The 25,541-nt window shown below is 36.6% G+C and overlaps 1 protein-coding gene across 4 annotated transcripts; it reads left to right on the forward strand.

Annotated features, from left to right (window-relative positions):
- Positions 1–296: 296 nt before the first annotated feature.
- Positions 297–24,753, forward strand: PPP1R42 (protein phosphatase 1 regulatory subunit 42). 4 transcript variants are annotated; one of them, XM_030503060.1, is made up of 10 exons: positions 392–676; positions 1,913–2,123; positions 4,234–4,400; positions 4,813–4,951; positions 7,087–7,203; positions 13,058–13,175; positions 14,653–14,781; positions 16,090–16,244; positions 18,278–18,320; positions 23,718–24,753. In XM_030503060.1, exons 2-8 carry the CDS (start codon positions 1,995–1,997, stop codon positions 16,242–16,244), a joined length of 954 nt encoding a protein of 317 aa, XP_030358920.1. In that variant the 5' UTR covers positions 392–676; positions 1,913–1,994; the 3' UTR covers positions 18,278–18,320; positions 23,718–24,753. The 4 variants fall into 4 exon arrangements, with proteins under 4 accessions (XP_030358910.1, XP_030358920.1, XP_030358938.1 ...); XM_030503050.1 differs by lacking the exon at positions 18,278–18,320 and having other exon boundaries at positions 297–676; XM_030503078.1 differs by lacking the exons at positions 392–676; positions 18,278–18,320 and adding an exon at positions 953–1,002.
- The last annotated feature ends 788 nt before the right edge of the window (positions 24,754–25,541 follow it).

The raw sequence follows: 25,541 nt of genomic DNA on the forward strand, positions 1-25,541 counted from the left end.
CTTCACCAGCTTCGTCGCCCTTTCCTGGACCCGCTCCAGCCCCTCAATGCCTTGTCGGGGGCGGCACGGCCACACACACTCGAGCCGCAACAGCCCGCCCCACCACCGAACGCCTCAGGCCGCCCCCACGCCCCCGATGGCGCCGAAGCCCCCGCGGGGGCACACCGTGTCGAGCGCGCGTTCCTCCCCCCGCCCTCCCCGCCTGTGGTCTCTTCTCAACGCTGATTGGGTGCGCGGGGCGCGCGCCGCAGCCGGCGGCGGGAGCTTTCTGCCCCCTCGGCTGTTGGCGTGCGGTTGCCGTGGCAACCAGGGGCGGTGGAGGCGCGCGTCCGTCCCGCCGCCGCTGCTGGGAGGTGACGGGGAGAGCGGGGCCGCGGGGGGATTCCCTGTGGGACAGAGCTCGGGAGCGAGTCCTGGCCCCTGCCGCTCTGTCCTCCCTCTTCGCTGGCGGGCGGGGAGGTCAGAGCAGCCTGCCCGCGGGTTGGGCTCGGTGGCGGTTGGTCTCTGTCGTCGTCGGGCCTTCTGCTGGGTGCAGTGGTGGGGTGGGGACGACAGCGTGAACCCCCCCCTGCTGTGGGAGCTTGGGAGCGGGGATCGAGGGGGACGGGCCTCACCAAAGCCCCCGCCTTGGAGCCCGGCTTTCTCTCTGCTGTTACTGCTTGGACTGGAAAAAGAAGTAAGAAAGGGCACTGAGAGGTGTTTTTATTTGAAAAGCAAGAAAAAATCCCACACTTAGTTAAGAAAAAAACAAACCTTTTGGTTGGGCTTTTTTAGGTTTGGAAAGTTTTGTTGTTATATACTAAGCCACCAAGCTTAAAGTTACTTAGAACTAAATTTTCTTATTTACAAAGGATTATATTTCATTTTGTACTTCCTTGTCTCAACCCAAAACAAACAAAACCAAACCAAACAAACAAAAAGCTTTTCAGCTTTCTCTCTTCCCTCACCTTAAAAAAAACCCAGCATAGATAAGGGGGAACTACTGAGCTTCCATCTTACATAGTAAGTAAGGAAGTTTCTTCTGTCTTCGTAGTTTCAATCTTTGCTTTTCCTCAGATTCTTATAAACGTAGCACTGGCAAGGAGGATTCTGTGTGCCTTGGTTTATGTGGCTGTGTAAGGTTTAGTGTTGGGATGGTTTTTGCTGCCTCCTCAGTTATCTTTGGGGGGGGGGGGGAAGTATTATGTATTGGCTACAATACATCATGTACATTGTATATATACTGGCTAAAAAGGCGACTTTTTTATTCTGAGTTGTTAAGTTGTATTTGTGAGAGTATTTTTATCCCCAGACCAGTTTTATCCCTATTCAGTTCGAATATGTGAATCAGGGGAAGCTCACTTGGAACAATGGCCAGAGTTTTAAAAGGAAAAAAAAAAAACCAAACCAAAAACCTGGTATTGTGAGAGCCTCTACAGTACTGCTTCAGTGCAAAAAAATCACATTTTTCACTGTGCATAACAAATGCACGTGCAATTTTGTGCATGGCAAAAGGGTTGCACAGCTGTAATGAAGAGTACTGTAGCTTTATACCACTTCTCAAAGCCTGTAAAGCCTGCTATACAGAGTGATGTGTTTTCTAACTAATAATTAGGTTATGAGCTGCCATTAATCACTTATTTATGTTTGAGAATTACTTCAGTTGTGGGCCATTTTGCTCAGATTTCTATATCAAAAAGATGAAGACTAGGGTACAACCTACTTAAGCACACTGAAACAGCAAATGGAATATAACAGTTTGGGAACATGGCAGCAAAAAAGAGGTAGGGTTTTATAAGCAGCAAAGACTATCTATAAATGTGTCACTAAGCAAAAAGGGAATTGGTGAGGAAACATCAGATTTGAAGTATATACGTAAGCTTTGCTGAAGATCTGGGATACAAGTATAACATTTTCCTTTTTCATTTTTAAGGCATTTGATAAAGCTACCTACAAGAGCACATGGAATATGCTATTAAAAGAAGTGCTAGAGCACTTTGGCCTGCTACAGAATCATGGTTCGACTGACAGTGGACCTAATTGCTAAAAGCATCAGTCACAAGAACCGCAGTGAAGAGGACTTTGGGCAGTACCTGCGAAAAATAACTCATCTGAATTTATCAGCTAAAAATATAGATGCAATTGTAAGATTTATTTTTCTTTCTTCTTTTTAACCCACCTACTCAAATGGTTTTGGAGTTACTGTTACGATGAGTTGTCTATAGTTGGGGAGACAAGCAAAAGCAAGTTTCTATTTTATAACAGCTATATTATGTTTAAACATTTATATTGTCTTAACTAAACGTTAATCATACGTCTGCTTGGAAACATGCTTTAGCATTCACTGCTGTTATCGTGTGGAAAACTGCTTGTACATAGCAGTGTTTCAATAGATTTTAAATACGTGGCATTTGAAATGTGAAAATAATCTTTCAGCTGTAACTTTTCATATAAAACATCAAAGCAGGTGACTGTAACTCCAACAGTCTGCAGCATTTCTTATTATTGACCTGGCACTTTTTTCTTTATGTGGCAAAAATCTTGTTGAATTATTTTAGTTACCTCAAACTGTGGAAACATATATCATCTGTATAGCAGACAAGAAGAATGTTATCAGTACCCCATTTTTGCCATTAATTAAAGAGAAAATCCATATAAGTAGTTACACGAGGGAGATGAAGGGTTTGGGGTGGTTTTTTTTCAGTATTTCACAGATATTCACAGCTCTTAAAAATAAAATACCAAAACAATTTGCTATTTTGATTATTTCATACAGTTGGTACTTTGTAAAGGAGCTTTCAGGAAGTCACCAGAATGAAAACAACTCCACTTGCTTACCTCTATACCACTTGAGAAAGAGAATATTTAAAATTAATCATTTAGACCTGACACTTTTCCTATACAACGTACCCAGGCTGTTGCCGCTGACCCAGTAGGTGCAGGGCTTTGACAGCAGTGCTTTAGCCCTGTTGAAATCTAGCTACAGCGTTCTTGGAGACTTTAGGTCTGAGGTTAAAAACAAAGTTCATATTTTCAGCAACAGTTTGTTGTTTGGTTTTTGTTTGGTTTTGTTTTTTAATTTACATGTTTGTATTTCTTGATGGGTACCTTTACAAAAATGCAAACTCTGGAATAGAAGAAGATGTAATGAACAAGAAATTTTGCAGATCAGATTTTACTTTTTTTTTTTAAGGAAGTAGTATTCTGAACATACAATTAAGTGTAACTTATTTTAGTCTCATTAATGCTGTAATTTTTTTAGTCTTGGGACTTTTACAAAGAGTTGTTAACTCACAGCACTATCTTTTCAATCTATCTGTGATTTATTCCTTAGATTTCAGAGGAAGTCTGAGAAAGGAAAGGGGAGTTCAAGAACAGGATATAAGCCAAGTGAGGTTAACAGATTTGGACTGGTGTGGTGGCTTTTTCAAATTAGTCAGGTTAAAATCTACTTTTTTTTATATAAATTGCTCCCTGGGGCTTATTAATTTAAAAAATAATCCATGACCTTTCCATTTTCAAAGACTAAACCTGCAAGCTTAACCCAGTCATTCTTCCATTGAGTTTAATAATAGGAAATTTAGACAGGTTTCAGTAAGCCCCGAGTTAATTCATATCCCCTGAAGAAACTGAGCACATTTTGAAATTGCTGAACCCTGAACAACTGAATTGTTGTGTGTGGTGGATTTCTGCTTTAAAAGTGTGATTTCAGTCAAGATTAAATAGCTTGTTCTATGTGAACAGAGCCATGCAAGCAAATGGGTTTATTCAGCCCACTCCTAGGAATGTACACAGCCCTAGAGAGTTACTAATTTGATCAGTCCATTTATTAGGATTGGTTCATCAGATGCCATAGAGAAGTTTTACAGAAACCCCCATAAGAACATGTGACCTGTTAGTTATTTAAGAGGAATACATTCAAAGAGGCTTTACATTTGGCGGAATCTTAGACTCAGAAGTGGTTTAAAATACATTGAAGTGCAAGTTTTTGTATAAATCAGTATACCTTTGCCAAGAACTGGTTTTGTGATCATCACTGAGGTTTGTGATGTAATGTTTGTTGTCAGTCTTAAATCTCATGATTACTGACACTAACTCAGCTTTTCTAGGAAAACCAGTTGCTAAAAGTGTTTGTTAAAGGTGAAAATGAATAAACCATGAAGCAGAACATGAATATAAAACAAATAAACAGCTTCCAGAAGCAGGCAGTGAATGAACTCTTATGTAGCATTAATTTGTTATTCTTTATTTCAGGGTGACCTCTCTTTGTGCAAAAATCTTAGAGTTCTATATTTATATGATAACCAAATCAGTCAAATCCAGAACTTGGACTTTGCTTCAAATATAACGCACCTTTACCTTCAGAACAATTGTATTTCCTGTATGGAAAATCTCTCATCACTGAAAAAACTTGAAAAGCTGTAAGTTGAAAATAATGTATTTATTTTACTAGTAAAATAATAATTATTACACTAAGAAATTAAATACTATGTAGCCATTAAGGTCCTTTGAGCTCTTTTCTAATGAAGCATTCTAGGATATAAGTAATGACATATCGTCTTACCATAGTTATTTGCATTTAAATTATTTTCCTTTTTTAGCCATTTAATAATAATAATGATTATAAAAATAATAATAGCAATATATAAAGTAGCTAAAACTCCTTGGATCTGTGAGCTCTATGCTTTAGTCACATGCTGGGTGATTTACTTTTTCTATTATAATTCCAAGGTATTATTCAATAATACTTAAATATCTTTTTCATATATTGAGGCCTTGTGTTTGCTTTTACTGTCAAAGGCTATTAAATCTATTTTGTGTTCTATTCCGCAGGTACCTGGGGGGCAACTACATCACTGTAGTAGAGGGTTTGGATAAAATAGAAGAAATAAGGGAACTACATATTGAAAGCCAGCATCTCCCCCATAGTGAAAAGCTGCTGTTTGATCCAAGATCTCTTAGGTCCCTGGCAGTAAGTACATTCTGAAAATTTCAGTGAGCCATTAATCAGTAGATCAATATTTTTAAAGAAAGTGATCAAGACTTGATCACCATGTGGTTTCCTTTTCTGCCAATTGCTGGCATTCTTTCAAGGGACTCCCATCCCAATTTTTTTATAAGCAAGGAGCCCAACAGATTCTACTTCTTCATTTATTCTTCTATCAAGGATGGAAATGAGAGTAAAGAAAGAGAGGAAGTAAGGAAATGTTTGGATGTCCTATACCTATATAACAGAATGTGAATTAAAACGGGTTGGAATTTATCGCTGCTAGTTATCTCAGTCTGCTTAATTTGTAGTCAGTCTGTTGGTATCTCTTTTATTGTTACATTACTTTATTTACTTCCTTTTGTATTTCTCTGGAGAGTGCAATGGCAAAATAAGAGGTGTAAAGAGCTTTTCTTCTGGATATTAACAGCAACACAAACAAAAGTATTCAGTTTTACTTGTTCAATTTTTCTATGCTGTGGTATATCAAGGCTTCAGGAAAGCCAGCTTCTGAAGTTCTTTCAACACAGTAAACATCAAATGTATTGTTGAAGTGGTTAAAAAAATAGACTTTATTTACTAATGGATGTTGTTCTACACTAAAAGTATTCATCTTGCTGTATCTCCCAAAGTGTAGTCAGGGCTAGATGAGCTTTTTTTTTTTGTAAAGATGAAGCACTCACTGAAAAGTGAGTCCTGTTCATGTGTCTGTCATAAACATTTGATCTGGCTCTAATTCCTTCTGTTTTGAGATTAAGTAATCCAAGACATGTATTGCCATTTTCCTTTAACAGAAATGAGCCATTCCTGTGAGAGCACTTTTATTTTGTTCCTTCTATATTGGAGTTCCTTCTGTATTATGAAAGTAGAGGGAGGTTATAGAGCTAATATTTTCCCAAGATGATAACTCAGATACCTCAGTGTTTTTCAGCATCCTGGCCTAGAGTCACTAGTATTTAGCTCTTCATGGCTTTTGTTTAAGGTCTTTTGGTGTGGGTTTGGTTTTGTTTTGGAAGAAACACTTTGCATTCTTGACCATGTAATATCTTTGTGAAAGCTACATGTAAAAACATTCTATTTTTATCCTTCAAGTGCTAAGCGTTTGGTCCATCTTTAAGACATCACTTCTTACTTCATCATCTTCTGTTTCTGGCTCTTAATGCTATCAGAGATGAAGGAACCAAAAACATGGGACCATATAGTTCTCTGTGTACTAGAAGCAAATGTTTTGATGATGACAATATCATGAATCTTTTGACTGAGGAGTTTAAGTTTATGCACTGTGCATACCAGGATGATTCTGGTAATTTCTGCCTGCAATGTAGACCTTGGTCAGATTTTTGAAGGAGGTTACATTTCCTATATACACTGTTGAAATGGACATTTTGTAACTAATGGTAAATCCCATATCTGGTATAATTTTAAACTCACTGGATTAGGTGTCCGTTTTAGTCTTCTAGAGATAGAAGCTTCTTGTTCTTTTTAAGTGAAACTACATCAAGTATTTCCTGAGACAAATACCTGAAACCCATTTACTTTTTATCTAGAATGTAAAGATATCTCTAGCTATTAACTGTCACAAAGTACATTATGTGATTTACTAGTGTTCCAAAGAAGAGGCAAGGAACAGAGAGGTATGTATACCCAGAGGTTTGTAAGATCAAGCCTGAAAGGAGAACAGCGTAGGCAAGCCATTAAACAGGACAAGGTAGGCATCAGACGTTATTTCAGCCCTATGTAGTTCAGATGTAACCTTGGTAAGAGCAGTCAATTTCTGTGTCTGTTTCGTACTTCAAATATAGAGTTAGTAGCACTTGCAGAACTGAAAAGCATTTGAGCATATTTAGAGAAAAATAAGAATTCTGTATTCACTGAGAATACCTGAAATAATTGAAAAATAATCTTGCCTTGGTTTGACTTCAAAACTAAAATAAACAGTGTTTTAGGACAATATGGAAAGCCTACGTAAAACAATGTGTGAGGTATGTGGTAGTTGTATTTGCATGTTTCTGCTTCATATGCTTGTTCTTGCTTTAAGAGAATTTTCTGTATGAATTTACAACTTCACTCATGCATGGCATGAAAAAGATTTTTTTTTTTTTCTGCTCTTCTTCCTTCAGAAATCTTTGTCTGTGTTGAATATCAGCAGTAACAACATTGATGAATTAGAAGAACTGGCAGTTTTGGAAAATCTTTCTTGTCTTAGAGCAGTTGACAATCAACTTCGACATATGAAGGTATTAAATATTTGTTCTATTTAGTATGGGTGATATTAGTCAAATTCGTCTTTATCACTAAAGAGATGAGTAAAACTTTACTTCTACAGTTACTGAACCTCTGACTTTTCAAGCACGCTGTCTTTTCTCATCCAAAATTTTTGTTGAGATAAAAAATTGAGAGCTATTTGTTTACGATGTCCATATGTGCTTTAATCCTATGTAGTTGTACATGCATCTATCAACTGAGTAGTAAATGTATGGAAGTTATAACTATAATATAGTATGCCCAAAATGTAGAGTTAGTGTGTATTTTTTTGGCCATCTGGGTGACTATCAGTGTCTTAACTTGCAAAGATGCTGTGGCCATTGTTTGTTAATTAACTTGCAAGATTTTACCATATTACAGTATTTAATTCTCTATTTTAATAAAAGCAGCTTCCTGGTTACAAAATCATTGAGCTGATTTTGCAGCCATTCTAATATCAAAATGACTTTTTGACTATTGTTGCTGGAGTAGCATAAGTATTTATTATGAAACTACATTGAATTTCTTTCATAAATTTCTGCTAAGAAAAGACATGTCTTCATAAGCAGAAACTCAGACTTCCACAGTCACAGCTAAACGAAGTGAAAGAAAAGTATTTTCACTCCTTTTTTTTTGCAGTAGTACATGTGATTGATTCAAACAGAATATTCTACACTTAAAATTTCCAACTGATCTTCTCAAAAAGGAATGGGAGAATTGGCCTTGACACTTCTCATTATCTTTATAAGTTCATATGTCTTCTACTTCTTGACATGAAGAACACTTAAAAAATAATTTTAGTATCATGCCAGTAACTGAATATCAAATTTCTGTTGAACATTATCTGACACCATCACTGCATGGTAGAGGCATGGAATAAACTTTATAAATAACTTAATAAACACTGGTTTCATTTGATATAAACCATAGACATGAGTGTTCTGCTTTTTTTGAAATTTATATTTTTATTAATAAATACTAAAATGAATTGGCTTAAACAATAACCCAAATCACCAAGAAAAAGCCTTGATTAAAATAAACACTTTCATGACTGGTTTGCTATGCATTCTATTTCCTTAGAAAAGTTAACTTTCAATGGTTAGTAATTATTAAAATAACTATTCTTCTTACTTCTTAGAACACCTAATATGTTTTATGTTAAATTGCCAGTTCTGTTTACTGATGAGGAGATTGCAGTATTTTGCGTGCATAATCTATCAACTCTGTAGGTCAATATACTTTATTTGGACTCTTAATTTGTTACATTTTAATATTTTGAGATGTTGAACAATGCATTTCTTTTTTACAAGAGAATTATTAATGTATTGCATTTCAAGCTGTGTTTCTGGCTGGCAGTTGTGATTGAATTCATATCGAAAAAGAATTCATGTAGGCTTTTGATGGGTAATTAAAACCATATTGAATGTGTTGGTTACATACAATATAACAGTAAGCTTTTTTAAATAGGTCACATCTCTGAAGCTTTCCTTTTGAAAAGGATTTCTTTTCTAAATAAAACACATTACAGTGTTTTTACAGATTTTTTTTATTGTATTTTTTCTCTTATAAGTACAAAAGACTTCAGTTGTGATGATCTTAAAAGAAGATTGTTTTAGCCAAAGAACCAACCATTTTTAAGAATAAGAATGTCAGTTCAGAGAGTGCTTTCAGTGTCTCAGAGGGAAAAACAGTATCTTCTGAAATAGAACAAGGAGAGAACAAAAAGACTGCATTATTCAGAATCTGTGCATATATTATTTAATCATTATTAAATTTCATTATTTAATCATCAGGAAGACCAGAGTTCATATTTACCGAAATCAATCAGACATTTAGATTTCCATGTTGCACAGTCACAGCTTTTGAAAAATTATGTGGTTAGCATTTGAGTTTGCTGCTGCTGCCGCCGTCAGTTACACTTGGATTAAGCTCTGGTAAATTTTGAAAATGTTTCCTAAACAATCTCCAAGTTTTGCAAATATGGAGCAGTTTGGGTATTTCTGTTCATATCTTTGCAGACCTCTAAAATTAATGACCATACTGAATGTGCCTAACATTAATGCAGCTGCAGTCTAACAGTAACGCAGCTGGATATCCAACTTTACAGTTACAATTACTGAGGTTTAGACATTCCATTTTAGTAGGCTCTACTTATCAGTAATATAAATTCTTATTTAAATTAAAAAAACCAACCCCACACTACTGAAAAAGAAAAATATTAAAAAAAAAAAAAAGAAAAAGTCAGTTTAAGCTCTATTTAAGAGGCTTTAACTTAGTGAACATCTAGCAGAACAATCTTTTACATCCACTAACTGTTTGAACATAAACATAGCTGAGGGAAGCATTAAGTATGTTTCAACTTTTTTGCAACCCTGAATTTCACGATTCCATGGCTCACATTATTCTAAATTGTGATAGCTTAAATGATTTTAGTGTACATGGTACTACATATAGTTAATCGCTTCTGCTGGCTGAAATTGTTACAAGCAGCAAAGGCTCTTTCATTCCCACGCAAGCTGCCTCCATTCTCCTCCCTCTTGGCCCTCTATTTTCAAAACTCTTACGTATACCTCTTTTTCACGCCATAAGCTCTATGCCTGCTGTTTTCCCATTCCCACTTCCCCATCACTGCCATCAAGAACATCGTCAGGAATGTCTGGCATTGATCAGAGACCATGGCAGTGCAGTATGACAGAGAAGTGTCAGAGAGCTCTGTACCCAGCTCTGCTTCACCCCATGGGAAGAGAAGCTGTAGACTAGCTGTCCATGGCTGAGCGGGGCTGGTCAACAGCAGCGAGCTGTGTAGCAGAGGTAGATGGCAACAGGAATAGTGCGGAATCTTTGCAAAAGGAAATGCAAAATACATAAGAAATGCATGAAAGGCAATCTTATCATGTAGACTTTTCTCATTTTTATATAATTAGTGAATTATCATATATCTAAAAATTTAGCTGAGTTTTTTCACATTACTAGGAAAACCCATACTCCTTCGCTTGTCAACAAGGCCACGTTGATCTCAGTGTAGGTGAAAATCTGGGCTAGGAAATTCAAGCACTTAAGGTTCTGGCTAATTCAGGGCATTGTTAGCAAAATTAACAGACATCAAGGCATATGACCTTGTTTCACATGACTGAATTTATATGTAGACAGAACAAAATTAAGTAATTTTTCTCAGTTCATGCAGACTAACTTACTTTGACTAGCTACCACATGTAAAAAGCATGTCTTAGGTCACTTAAAAAGAGTATAATTGATTTGAATAGGATTGGCCTTTGTTTGGTTTCTATTGCTTGCTACTTTATTTATTTATCCTGTCGAGCTCCTGATTTACTATAGACACTTTCACAAGGACTTCTAAGCTGCAGTGTGTTTGGGTTGGAACACTAAGGGAATTTTAAAAAACCAACTATCCCTATTTAAAACCCCCACAACTCTTCCTGTTTACAAAAATCCAGTATACTATTTATTTATTATATTAGTTTTGGGAAGAGTATGACTTGTGTGAGTATTTGGATAGCTAGAGAAAATATAGCTAGAAATACCTACAAAAATCTGTATTTCTTAAGTCTTTAATTTATTCAACCTCTGCCCAGTATTGATTATGACAAGAGGATATCACAAAAGATGAATTCATTCTCTTCAGAATTGAGTCAGGAACAAGAGAAAAATTATAGATTTTCTGAAATAGATTATGACAGGTAATCAAAATGGTGACAAATTGCTGTCTGTAGATGTAGTCAGGCAGTTGGACTAGAAGTTTCTGATAAAAACTGGAGCATACTGGTCAAATACCAATTCTTAAATGGCCATCATTAATTGGCAAGAGCATTTTTGCACCACTACAGCTGTCTACTAAGGCACTTGCCCTTCCCCCTCTTCTCCACCCCCAATGGAATATAATTTGCTCGTCAGTATTTTGTAGCAGACCTCAAAGTGATAGCATGACATGATCATTTATCAAACGGAGACTGCCCAGAAGAGTGTCTGGTCCCTTTAGTACAGCTTATTGAAAGGCTGGGAAGTGAAAGCACTTTATTAGAGACAGGAAGGCAATGACCAACTAGAGCGTATCGAAAGGGTAATCATATTTCAGCACAGGATTAGTGTGCTCTTAGATAAACATACACTGGAGTAAGCATGTTCTGGGTCATTTATCAAGTAAGTAACAGCTTAAAAGAAGATCTACAGGACTCTTTGTACACATTCATCAAAGATAAACTGTATACATTATATTTCAGTAATAGACAACTTTGTGTTGCAAAACTATTGCCTGAAAAACTTCTTCCTACTGGAATCTAGAACACATTAGAGAGTTCAGTGATAATGCCTGAATGCTCAGCTAAGAATAGATAAATACACTTGTTAAATGCTATTTCTTTTTTAACAACCGTAGCCTAAAATATTTTTCCCCTAAATTGTCGTGTTTGTGATTAAGTGTTAGCACCTAAACTGTTTTGATACATGCTGATCTGATACATGTTGCTGTTCTGATACATGCTGATAAAGCTTTGCTGTGTAATATTATGAGATTTATCAACACTTCTTCTGCTGGGCTGGTCCCCAGAGTTTCTTGCATTGTTTTATCAGTCTTGCTCCTCACAGAACCAGAGTGTGCTCTCTGTTTTTCAGAAAAGACATTATCATTGCTGGATAACAATAGATGATAGATGGTATCAATAGACAAAAAATTATATGGTTTGGAGGTGTGAGGCTGTGCTGTCACCTCCACTTCCATATGATTTTTCTAAACACTTGTTATATAACCCATAGAATATTCCCAGGAGGATTTTCTACCAAGGGAGTAGGGCCTGCAAAACCAAAATTCTCCGTTTCCATTACCCAGGTGATTTTTCTAAATTTGGAGGATTTAAGTGATACCTGTGTTGCTTAATGCTTCATTATTGACATCAAGCTACAAAATTCTACAGACTGTGCAGTTTAGAATCTGTCACATCATGATTAGTAGATTTTTTCCAGATTATTACAACTGTAGAACATAAATTCTCTCTCCTCCTTCAGTCATATGGATTGTTCTGAATCCCTCCTTAAGTTTTTTCATACATTAAGGATGACAGTTGAGTGAAATTTTGAGACAAAAGTATTTCAGAAAGTAGTAGAGTAGAAAGGACTGAGCTGCTAAGCTTTGCATCCTTTTAACTTCAATTTATTGTATTGAAAAGACAGAAGAAATTTTATCTAGGTCATACTGCCCTTGAGTAACCAGACAGAAACCCAGCTGGAGAAAGGTGTATTTCAAAAATTTCACTATTTGGGCCAATACTCTAACTGACCACCCTCAGTTATGTGGGGGGGATTACTTTTTCTCCTGTAAAATACAGGTTTACATATAAATGAGGAGCGAGGCAGTCTACTGTGGTTTGCACAATTTTAGCTTTTTTTAGGCTGTTCTTTCTCTGTAAAGTATTTATTCTTCCACAAATTTTTCAAAATCTAATCAGACATTGATGCTCGTGAGTGCTCTGTGGAACCATGGGGATGCATTAACAGGCATTACATACCCTTTTTTTGGCTGGTAATTCCGTAGCATTAGGCACTCATGAGTGGGATTGTAGTGGTAATTTTCCATAGCTGGTATTGCTGTGTCCTTAATCATGCAGAGTTTTCCAACTGCATCACTGTTTTTCTGTGCAATTATGACATATTCAGGGAATGCTATACACGACTCTGCTTGAAAATGCACATTCTTAATGTGCATATTAATACATGAATAGTCCCATTGAAGTTATTTCTATGTTCAGGGTTTGGGCCTGACTGAACAAATAGCATTACTATTGAATTTTACTCTGGGGGGGGGAAATAATCACAATGTTCTTTTATCAATTGCAGGATTTGGAGGTTGTATTAAACAAATGGACAAAGCTGCGCAGAATGGAACTTACAGGAAACCCCATCTGCAACAAGCCAAAGTACAGGGACAGGATTGTAGTACAGTCACGAACTTTAGGTAAAACAACAATAGCCATCTCCAAAACTCATCCATAACCCTCCCTGTTTTAGAACATAACTGATACATTAATCGTTCTTGAATTGCATTACGAATGTAAACACAATTACTGCCATAGATATTGAGGTCAAATTATAAATTTTTATTTACGTACAGGTAATGTAGCTAAACCTGCTTCTGTAATCCACTGCACAAACCATGTTGCTTAGATTTTGCTATTAGTAGAAGTAATCATTAGTTTTATAATAGATGATTGGTGAGATTGTTCCTCAAGTTGTGCCAGGGCAGGTTTAGATTGGACGTTGAGAAACATTTATTTCCTGAAAGGGTTGTCAAGCACAGGAACAGGCTGCCCAGGGAAGTGGTTGTGTCACCATCCCTGCGGGTGTTTAAAAAACATGTAGATGTGGTGCCTGGATCATGGTTAACAGTTGGACTTGATGATCTTAAGGGTCTTTTCCAACCTAAACGATTCTGTTTTGCTATAACAATAAGACTTTTTTGTGTTCACATTCTAGTCGTTGTGAAAATGATTCTCAAAGATAAGTTTAGTCTCCTTCCCTATCAGCCTGTAGTAGTTGCTTAGGTGTTTTATTTGTACAGTTACAGTTGTACAGGTCATACCTTACCATGTTTGAATTTGTTATATAACATTTGTCCTTAAAAGCAGTTTACACTTACGTGATGAAGTATTTGTTAACCTTACTGTGATGCAGTTACATTATTTTGACATAATTTTAGCATAAAGGAAGCAATTTAGTCTCCCATATGTAAGTATTCATGCTGTAGAAAAAAGTAAAAACTATCTGCTCATTTTTTACTTTTTGGGATAAAGGTGGCAATTATCTTAGAAGCTGTAATTACACAACTTGGTTTTCTTTTTTTCTCAGAGTACAAAATATTGGCCCTTAAGAAAAAGCAACAGCTTATCTGCACAGTGCAACCAACAGTGCCTTAGGACAGTTCTAACGCAACATAAATTTGTGGCCAAATGAGGTATTTCATTTGGTCTGACTCAAAAATGCAGATGCAACCAAGGAAACAGAGCATAAACACTCACCTAAGTGAGTAAAGTTAACCTCAAAGAGCCAAATCTGTCTTCATGATCAGTAGGACTCCTTGATTGCCAAGACATGCAGTTTTTCTCCCTTAAGCTGAATTTCTGCATCTATATATATCTTGTGTAAGAGCATAGCCTAAGGTGGTGCATGCTAACTGAATGTGAAATGTATATATTTCCTTTGAAAGTTGTAAAAATAATAGATGCTCTCTTTTGTAATTCAGACATGTCAACTTACTCTTGCAGCTTGAATACAAGTATCAAGCTTTACTGGGTATTTTTTTTTACCGGAAGACTAAAAGGAGCAAAACAGGTTTGAAGAGAGCAAATACAGAAGGAGTACACGTTGCATAAAGCCTTGTACAGCCTTTTAGTTAACTTTGGGTATCACAGAAAATGTTCTCTTCTCTTTGACAGAATCCCTTGATGGGAAAGAAATTAAAGAAATGGAAAGACAGTTCCTAATGAATTGGAAAGCCTCCAAAGCTGCCAGGAAAACAAATAAAGAAAGAATGACAAATGAGCAGGCAGCCCATCTACATTTATGTAAGCAAACTAATCAATTACTTCATGCTTACTTGTAATATTATAGCAAAAATAAAATAACAGCTAACAGTAAAGATACTAAGAATAAGACTTGCGCTGGTGATGAGACCAAACACAGGAAAAGAAACTGAACTTTCCCAGTATAAACTTTAATTTTAGCACTAGTTCATACGGTGGTTTTTTCTCCCATCCCAATCTCTCGGAATTATGGAAAGGAGTAGCCACATTTTGAATGTTTGTAATTACTTCTGATTACTTTCCATGTTAAGAAAAAAAAAAAAAGGAAAAGCATTGGGCATTCTAGAATAAATGTGCATGAAATACATCAGCCTTCTAAAATGTACTTGTTGATACTTATTTGGTGTGCGCAGATTTACAGTCCTTTTAAAGGCTTTCCCAAGATATGTGTCTAGCAGAAGTAAAAGTTTTACACTTGGAAAGATTAAAAAAAACCCCAACCCTCTTGAAGGAAAAAAAGCCTTAAAGCTAGAAGAAACGGCAACATGTTCTTGAAGTGGGAAACAAATTAGTTTCAAAACTCAAGCAAAACCTGAAATAAACTTCGATTTTTTATTTTATTTTCTTTTAATCAAAGCATGGGGGTTGTTATTGATACAGAGTTGACTGCAGATTAAAACCTAAATGACTTACCAGCATGTCTTGCCATCTTGCAGGATTTGGAAGCAGACATTAGACTTTAAATTACTCAAAATGGTTTGAGTGACTGTATTTATCAAATAAAACTGGTGGAAGTTACACTATTGCTTTCAAAGGATAAACTGGTATATGTAGCTTGGGGGAGAGAGCATGTTCTCTCTCCCAAGCTACATTGGAGATAGCCATGCTATCTCCAATTATTAATTCATGAAATCTCATGAGGACTAGTTGTTTCTGAAGACATGAAGTGAAAAGCGCTCAGCCTGTCAGCCTCAGCCCCAGTAAAGTTGCAGTTTATTCAGTGTTTGGAAACCGTATGTGAATGGCAACAGTTCTGAAAGTGATATTCTATCTTCTGAATAACTGCTGATATAAGGAGGTGTTATGTAATTGAATTTACTCTCTTTCAAATAACTCCACCTGAATGGAAATACCTGCTTTAATATTCCCCTTCATCGGTGTTTGCAGCATTTTCCATAATTTCATGCGAAGTTTTCTATTCTCAATTATCAAATTTGAGGCATAACCCTAAGGCTTATGACACTGTTTTCTTTAATGAGATATATTGGAACCTGTGATCAATCATACTGAATATTAAAATAGATATTGGGATATTGAATTAATCCTTTTTTGTTTGTTTGTTTTCTGCAGCTGACTTTGAAACACTTTATCCTGTTCTTCCCTTTCACTACAGTCACTCTGTGAAAGGAAAACCAGATTTTTTAGTTTTGTCTGAGATGCAGAAAGCTGTAAGAAAACCTCTGCCAAGAATCCTGGGGAAAAAAATAAGTCAGACAAAAACTTAGGTATGTTCCTCAGATATTTCTCTTTGTTCTGTTGGTTATTGCTTGTACAGCTCTTACTGAATCAGCTGGAAAACGAGGACATGAAGGTAGAATTTAATCTGAAATAAGTTTTCTGTTGGTTTTTATTTTTAACCATATTGTATTTTTTGTATTTATTTCTTCAAAACACAATATAGTAGATTTCAGTTTCTGGTTATAAATCAATGGACTAGCTAATAGCGGTATCTTCTGGGTTACTAGTTTCTCTCATATGCATTTAAATGTAATCTTCCACAAAGATAATAAACTATCATATCCAAGTTAATTCTTGGAAGTACAGTTACTGTCAACAACATTGGCAAAGGCTGATCCCATGCACATAGTAGTATGCAGAAGGAGAAATAATCACTTTTCATCATTCTAGCTTACTTCTAACAGGCATGTTCCAGTGTAGTATATACTTCATTAGCATTTTCCTGTAGCATCAGCTCAAAACCATCAAGATACTCAAGAAAGAAAATCTGTGTGTCCCTTACAGACATTTAGACATTAGATTTAGACATTACAGACATTTTCATTAGATGAATTTAAACAGTTTGGAGTTTAGCATATGTATTTCTTACTCACGTAAGCAGCTTTGTGAACTCTAGTGCCACTGTTTGTGGAAATAAAATCTGCTCACAGGGATTTGCAGTTTGGGACCTATAGTTTCTTCAGTTTTACCTGTAGTAATAGTTTAGTTCAGTATTTGCGACCTAATATCACTCCTTCCAGATTTTTAATTCTACTTTTAACCTCACTGTTTTATTATTTATCAGCTGTACTGGCTCATAAAAAATTCATCATTTATGCAATGCTCTAGGTAAATAAATTCAACTGACAGAGGAATTCTTTGGTAACGAAATTACTAAATGTAGTGTTTTATTTTACATTCAAATCAGAATTTATTAGTAACTGAGCAACATTTAATACAATTTTCTTCTTGACGACTTACCACTTTCCATTCCATCAGTTTTGTTCCTACTGATTCCTGTTCCGATGAAAAATAGCTGCCTTTCCCTTTGAAAAGGGAAAAAGAATTACAAATCACAGAGCTGCTCTCCTCCAAAGTATCGTTTTTGTCCTTCATATGACAGTGGATATATTCTGGCCTAAAAAGAAACTGAACTCATCATATATGGGCCCATTCTTTATTTTTTTTTTCCTGCTGCAGAATGCACACAGCAGTGGAGAAGTTTGAAAACAAGAACTGAAGGAATAATGCACTAGTTATCACAAAATAGTAATACTACACAATTATTTTCCAGTGAACAACCCAGGCTTGTGAAATGTAGAGGAGTGCAGGCTAGTATTCATGCCATGCAAACATGCATTTCTTTTAATTCCTTTGCGAAATGAGTTTGTCCACGTGCTCAGGGTTCTGTCAGCTGGTATTTCATCTTTATTAGCATTCTGTCTTTTGGGCCAGGCTGAATAAAACTATGCTTTTCCTTTACAATTATCCTTAATCCCAATAAAGGGTGGAACATGTGTGTACAGCACCTCCCAGAAAGATGTTTTCTTCAGTGTGACAACTTCTGCTATCTCCTTTGACGTAATGAATTCTGATTCTACACTACTGTATTTAAAAGCTGACCAATTGTTGAGCTTCTTTGCTTGACAAAAATTTTCCTAGTATTAAGAAGCTGGAGTACAATCCTGGTCCTGTGGAAATCCCTCTCGACCCTAGAAAGGCAAAGATTGCATCTCCCATACTTGATCGGAACTTAATGTCTATATTTGTACAAATGTACATTTGCAAGTTAAACTATTTGAGTGATTTTATTTAATTATATTTTTTTTTTACTATTAGTCTCGATGATTTTACTCTGATTCACACAAAGGTTAGAATAAACTACAGCCAGATGACGTGCATTTAATATTTTCAAAGAGCTTGGAAGTTGGACTTTTATCTTGGATGCTGAAGGTTGCTGTTCATTAATTACAATTTCACGTGTAATTACAATTTCATGTGTAATCACTGATTTTGAGACCTATTCTAATCTTGTTATTAGTGGAACTCCATGAAAACCGAAGAGTCTTGGGAATTAGCTAAAGGTTGGTGAATTCTTTAAAATGTTCATTTTGGGGGTAAAAAAAACCCACCTCAAAATACATAAATATTCATTCTCAGAGTATATGCAAATATGAAATAATGACAAATCACAATATTCCCTTGCCAGACCCAGTAATTAGGGATATGCATAAATGTGGCCACATGTAAAGCGAGGAACTGAACAAATACTTGTATTGTTTAATGAAATTCAGTATCGGACCAAAGAAATTAGTGAATTTTAATCCTAACCTCTGTGTTAGGCAAATAAATTATTCCAACAGATGTTTCCTCTTTCCCTATACATGCTAGGTGATGTTTGACCTTGGCAACTGAAAAACAGGCATTAAATACCTTTTTAACCTACATGTAAGATCCACTGAGGATTACATACAACTTGAACAATGAAACAAAGCCAGTTATTACTAGATTACTGAAATATGTCATTAATCTTTCTTTTTGGGTGATATAAAAACAATAGCAAATTTATATTGGATTTTAAGTTAGTTTTGAACATTTAGAGAGAATTATGGATATTGGCAGGAAGTAATTAAAAGAAAACAAATCACTTAACTATTTTAAAGATACCTAATACCTTCCAATGGGATACAGGAGTATGAATTTTTCCTAAGTAGAGAAGTTGTTGAAATTTTGATGCTGTAAACTTAACCTGTAACCAGCAGTTTCTGCCCGCATTTCCTTAATCATGGAATTAAATATCATAGTAGGTATTAATAGCAATATTGTAGCAATTCAGAATTTGGTGGGAAAGTCACCTTTTGTCTCTGCAGTGTATGTTATGTGATTAGCAATATGGTAATATCTTTAAATGATGCAGTCAGCGTATAGTAAGTACACTGGATTGTGCCAACTAATCACAAGCCACTCTCCGAGCCACCACACACATCCTGTGTAGCTCAAGTTGTAGTTCAAAGGGAAGGAACTTGCAGCAATGTTACTTCTTCCTCTTCCTAGCTCTTTGGCAGGTGACTTTACCAGCATTGTAGATATTTATTTATTAAATATTTAGAAATGCCTTGAGCAGAGGTGATTTGTGTGGTCTGAAATCTGTATAGAATAATGTATATTGGATAACAGGTAGGAATGTACGTGTTCTGCATGTATATTGGGCTTTTGTTTATATGAATCTAACTGGCATTACAATAACTGGAATTATTAAGATCTGTTATATGACAGTTTTATGGGAAGGGCTGATACAAGCTTATAATGATTGAATACCCAAACCGTAACTTTTACAATCCTGTTTATTTCTGATTACAAAATATAGTTCTCTTATTTGGGGAGTATGTTACCTCCAGGTAACCTAAATCTTGTTCTTTTACTGAATATCAATTCCAGCAAACTTCTGAAAATTCAAAAATAAAAAATATTTTCAGCCTTGGCTTCATGACAAGAAGAAATACAGAACTAAGATACAAACCAGTGCAGTTTCAGCTGTGCACCCTACAGCGGGTTTTAGCCACTGAATAACCTGCAAGCACTAAAAACGAGTTCAGAATTAGGTGCATTAGATATCTGGATACCAGCTAGAGCAGTCTGGCAGACCTGAAAGCATGTTTTGAACAGACCTGGAGTGCCTTTTCCAGCATCTATAGCCTGACTCACTGCCTTTCCTTGGTGAAGGTGTTGAAGGAAAAATGTAAACACCACCTTGGTGAGGTCTAGAAAGTATCTATCAGCAATTAGTGATGAAGCTGTGGAAGAGAAATGTAAGGAATTTACTTGTCATTGAATTATTCAGCCATGACACAGGATAAAACGAGTTAAAGTGTAAGGATAAAGACATGAAATGGAGTTCTGAAATGAAAATTGTTGTTGAAGCAGAGCTGTTTGAATGGAGGTCAGATACTAGTGCTTTCTGGTTACTGTGGCCCATGTAAGGTTTCAGAGGGCAATTCAGCCAATTTAGTGGTTGGTTCTCTTTTTTTCCAGAGGATATGTGCTACCTGCAGATGCGAGTTAAGTGCTTTTTGTTAACCACAGTTAACATTACAGTAATGTGTATCTTCATGGTATTTTCTGTATCCGTGTTTACAGCCTTGCTGAATGTGGTGTTTGATGATTCTATTCATGATGATTTATAACCTGTTTACAAGGAAAAATACAACTCTGTCATTACAAACATGCAAGATGACATACCAATGGCATTATCTTCTGTATAAACCTAAATTTCAGTAGTGGTTATTTAAAAACAAAACCAGAAAAGTAGTTTTAATATATGCCAAATCTGTAGTACTTAACACTGCTACATCATTCAGCCTCCTAAAGACAGTGATAAAAGGCATCCCTTTCCGGCCATGCCCATGCCTCCCCTCTCCAGTGCTCTGTGCTGCTGGCACAAAACTGGGAAAGAGGAAGGATCGAAAATACGCCAACAGAACACAAGCACCGACAGATCCCTTTGCCCTTGAAAAGAATAAATACTTTCCCAAATCACCGAGAGGGAGTGCGCACCTCCCGATGATTAGATTGCCAGCTAGACCACATGTACTCCTACATGTCTGGATGACCAGATACCATGCAGACGCATTCCACATTCTTTTCGGGAGGTATATGCCTGCTGATTGGCAAGCTGGCAGGAACACATTTGCTTGCCTTAATCTACTACCTTTTCCAGGAGATACGGGTTATTTCCCAGACCTTTAGAAAGCCAAATGGCACGTGCAGCTTGTCAGCCAGTAGTGGGTCAAAAAACTACCAGGGCACATCTCAGTCTGTGGGCTGTAATGCACTTTCAAGAATGTTAAAACTCAGACTGTCTGAAACCTTTTACATAAAATGCATTAATATTTAGAATCATTTAGGTTGGAAAAGACCCTTAAGATCATCGAGTGCAGCCATAGGTCAATAACATTTTAAACAGAATTCATATACAGAGCAAACTAGTAGTGACTTTAGAGTGAGCTGCATCTTGTAAACGGCTCCATTGAAATTGTATCAGGAACAAAGTACTGCTTTAGAACAGTAAAATAAACAAAAAGCAAACTCAAATCTTTGCATATTTATTTTTCAGGTGTTACATGTTCACTGTAATTGTTACTAGAAAAATGAAACGGACACCCAGTAGACAGTGTTTACTCTTTTCCTATCCTTAGTTCTTTGTTGCCAGTACTTTTACAGGCTACTGTTGAGATAAAAACTCAAAACTTCATAACATTTTTAGGCTGCTGTGTTAGCATTGCACATTTTTTATTGTGTGTCTAATATACAAAATTATAAAAATCACTTCTATATACACAAAGCATGAATCAAATTAGCCAAGTAAAAAAATAATGCTGTGTCTTCAGGTTTTTAACACAGATACCTGCATGAAGACTTTAAAAGTAATTTGAGGTTAAAATAGAGACTGCTGCTTGAATAGGGATATATAAATAAATTCTTTAATCACTTCAGTATAACCCTGGAAGCAATTCAGTTGAAGTCAGTTCCAATAAACTAATTTACTGTAATGATATAAACACTGTTTCAGTATTTGCCTTCCTGTATCCTATCACACATTGTGAAGGCATACTCCCATATGCAGCTGCTTCAACTAACCTGAGGTGAAACCACAATCATTGTGCCCTCATCTAGCAAGACGAGATGCTACATTTTTTGGAGGACAGCATTACAACCATTAATTCCTTAGTAACAGCTATACCTCCTCAAATTCACTTCTGGCACGCTGGGATGCAGCCCATCCAATTGCAAAGACTTGGATATGTCAGATTTGCCTCAGTGGCTCCTAAATCAATTATCATCTATTTTTGGTAGCGTTTTCCCCCACCAAAAACTGTTCCTGGGACTTAGGAGGTGTGAGACCAGGCCTTGCCAGTGAAGATTCTGATGCCTCCAGAACATTCTGCAGTACTGCTGTAGCTTTTTGGTGTGTTTGAAGTACCAAAAGGGAAAGAAATAAGGCCTTGGTGCCTGAACACCTCCCCTCGGTACTGCTCTGACCATAGTCAGAATACATGTATAGATACCAGATATACTAGGTGTTCTTAAGGTCCCTTCCAACCAAAACTATTCTGATTCTGTGATACATAAGTTTGTAATCACTGCGTGCACACACAGTGTTTGAGTTATTGATCTAAAGTTGACACTTGAACGTTAGTTCAGTAACCAATGAAAAATTCCTATTTTTCTTATATGACACATTAAAACCAGTGCAACGTGTAAGTTAATTTAATGGCATATTATTTCTTTCTATATGCAGATACAAAGCAGTGCATAGAACTGCCTCTGCTACACCTATAAAAGCCATACAATCCAAAAGTTCTGAGATTGGGGCAGAAAAAAAAAAATAGCCAGAAAATTGAGTTAGTGTTCAAGATGTGCCCATTGATTTTTCGGGATGAGGATTCAGACAGGATTAGTATGGGAAAGTATGTAACCGTAATTCAGAGTGTAACTGATAAAGACAAGGGGATCTGAAAGGTTCTTCTTTGGTTTTTCTCATGATTTTTTATCTTGATGTATTGTGCAAAGTAGCTATCCTGACAGCTCTGAGAGGAATCAAGTAATATGTGATCCTGCTTATTTACAGGCACTAAATCATAAATGTTATATATTGTGACTCTAAACAATACATTTGACTTTGCTATGAAAAAAAGCCCAAACCACTGAGGTTTTATGGCCTTGAAGGATTCTAGGAGTTCACTGCTAAAAAAAGATGTATTTGAACCTTACCTCTTCAATCAAATAACACTGTAACCAGAGATTATAGAAATGACTGACTACATCTTTCTGTTGCCAGAATTAATTGCTGCATCAAACTCCAGATAAATCTGAGCCAGCTGTGAAATGATCCATGTAATAGACTAATACTTTCATTCAAAATGAGATTTGGAGCAATAAGCTCTTCCTTTCTTGGAGAGTTAATATATTAGACTGTCATAGTAATCACTAATTACATGCCCAAGAAAGTTGGGTATAATCAGTTACACATACTTTGTAGAAAAATGTTTTGGAATAAAAGACTGAGGCTTATCTGATTTCATTTATATGAGAAACTGCTTTGATTATTACTAAGATTTTGTTTCTTATGGAACTTGAAAATTGTCATTCTGTGATACAAATTTATGTGTTAACTATCAGCATTTTTATGTGTGGAAAAAGTCAATCAATTTTTTAATAAAGGAATGTGTAATACCCCAATGGTTAGATTATGTCAAGTCAGATTAGTCTGGCCCCAGGTTTGGCACTGGGGGAAAAAAACGTCTTTTACTGCATCTCTATATCCTTTTATGGTTTTCCTCTGCAGCTTTTGATAACACTGCTTAGAAATGTTGTAGACATGTTGTGTAGTCCTGGGAAGCATTAAGGAAGATGTGAGCAGTAGGGGCTTTGCTGTGGTCCTGACATGAAAGTCTCATCTGTCTTTGATCTCTCCAATGTAGGCTGAGGAAGAATCTGAAGTAACAGCAGAAGTTGAATGCTAAAACCCAGAAGTTACAGGATGTGAAGATTTGGCTTGGATTTTTATTTTATTTATTTTTTCCCTCAAAGCTTACAAAGAAAGGTACTGGCATCTCTTTGGATATGTTATCTGTGTCTTTGTAATCTCAAAACCTGACAAAATGAATCATAGAATCATAGAATACCAGGTTGAAAGGGACCTCAAGGATCATCTGCTTCAACCTTCCTAGGCAAGCATGACCTAGACTAGATGCCCCAGCACCCTGTCTAGCCAAATCTTAAAAGTATCCAACTCCATGGAATCCACCACTTCTCTGGGGAGATTATTCCAATGGCTGATTGTTCTCATTGTGAAAAATTTCCCTCTTGTGTCCTGTCGGAATCTCCACAGTGGAGTATGCTGAACTTAACACTGCCTTTTAAGAGCATTCAAAAACATAAGGGGGCTGCCTATTTATTTAGAAGCAGTGCTTTGTACTGAAGGCACCTAAAAACATCCGCACATGGTAGGGTAAACCGGTTACCTAGTTCTTACAGTTCCTCAAGAAAGGAGTTGTTCTTAACCAGTGTCTTACCTAGTTTGTGACCTGAATACCTGAGGAGCTGCTTCTTTCTATACTCTTAGCAATTATGCAGAGGCATGCTTACAATCTCTTACTTCAAGAAGAAAGTAGCTATTAGCACATGGTTTTTGAGAAGATCTGTAGTCCTAAAAAGTAATTTCCATCCTTTGGATTTTTCCAAGTTCTGGTGAATAATGTGGAATAGTTAGAGAGGAAGGTACAAGAAGATTAATGATGCCTGTGCTGATTAATTTTTGGATCGGGCGTATTACACATTCATTTTAACTCAAATTCTGTTTTAAGTAACTGGGACTTGAGTTTGGCTGCTTTGTACTGGTTTGAGTGATTAAATGAATGTTCAAGACTCCTGATATAGGAAAATTCCAAACATACAGATAAGGAAAGGAAAGCCCAGATTGTAAATTGCCCCTGGAATAAAACCTTTCCTAATGGAGTTTCTCTGTATGAATTTCAGCTCAGCATAGATTCATAGAATCGTAGAATGGTTTGGTTTTGAAGGGACCTTAAAAATCATCCAGTTCCAATCCCCTGCCATGGGCAGGGACACCTTCCACTAGACCAGGTTGCTCCAAGCCCCATCCAACCTGGCCTTGAACACTGCCAGGGATAGGGCAGCCACAGCTTCTCTGGACACCCTGTGCCAGCGTCTCACCACCCTCACAGTGAAGAATTTCTTCTTAATGTCTAATCTGATTCTACCTTATCGCTTTATGCTTGAGACCCTCTCCGAAATAAGGAAGGAATTTTTTCTGAATAAGGAGAGCCAGTTCTGTCTTTTCACCTTCAACGTTTTGTGTATTTTATTATTGGTTATATTTTATTGCCCTTTGATAAATATAATTCAAATAAATCCTGCAGGCATTCTCCCCTTGAATAACACCATCTTTATCTTTATTATAAAGTTTTCCAAACCCCAGGTAGTAAATGAGCCCGTACAAGTAGGGCCATGGGGTTTTCCACAGAGAATCCTGCAGCCAAGCAGCTCACATCTAGCTAAAGCAAACCCCCGTCAAAGGCTTCCACTGGTGAAGTAGCAAAGCGGGGCTCACTCTCACTGGATCTAATATCCCTCTCACTTTTTACATTCTGTAGTAGTATGGCCACATCCCCACCGCACACATGTATGTTCCATCCCACTCTCTGGCCTGCTCCAAACCCCTGCAGCATTTTAAGCCTGCAATCCCCCTTGAGTGCAATCTTTCACGCTGTCATTGATGCATA

The sequence above is a fragment of the Strigops habroptila genome, chromosome 1 (assembly GCF_004027225.2).
Source record: "Strigops habroptila isolate Jane chromosome 1, bStrHab1.2.pri, whole genome shotgun sequence".
Taxonomy (NCBI): domain Eukaryota; kingdom Metazoa; phylum Chordata; class Aves; order Psittaciformes; family Psittacidae; genus Strigops; species Strigops habroptila.

Excerpts from the sequence above, each read along its gene's own strand:
- PPP1R42 (XM_030503050.1), top strand. The coding sequence starts at position 1,995 with ATGGTTCGACTGACAGTGGACCTAATTGCTAAAAGCATCAGTCACAAG. Across the intron at positions 4,401-4,812 it reads CTGAAAAAACTTGAAAAGCT|GTACCTGGGGGGCAACTACA; the intron begins GTAAGTTGAAAA and ends TCTATTCCGCAG. Across the intron at positions 4,952-7,086 it reads GATCTCTTAGGTCCCTGGCA|AAATCTTTGTCTGTGTTGAA; the intron begins GTAAGTACATTC and ends TTCTTCCTTCAG.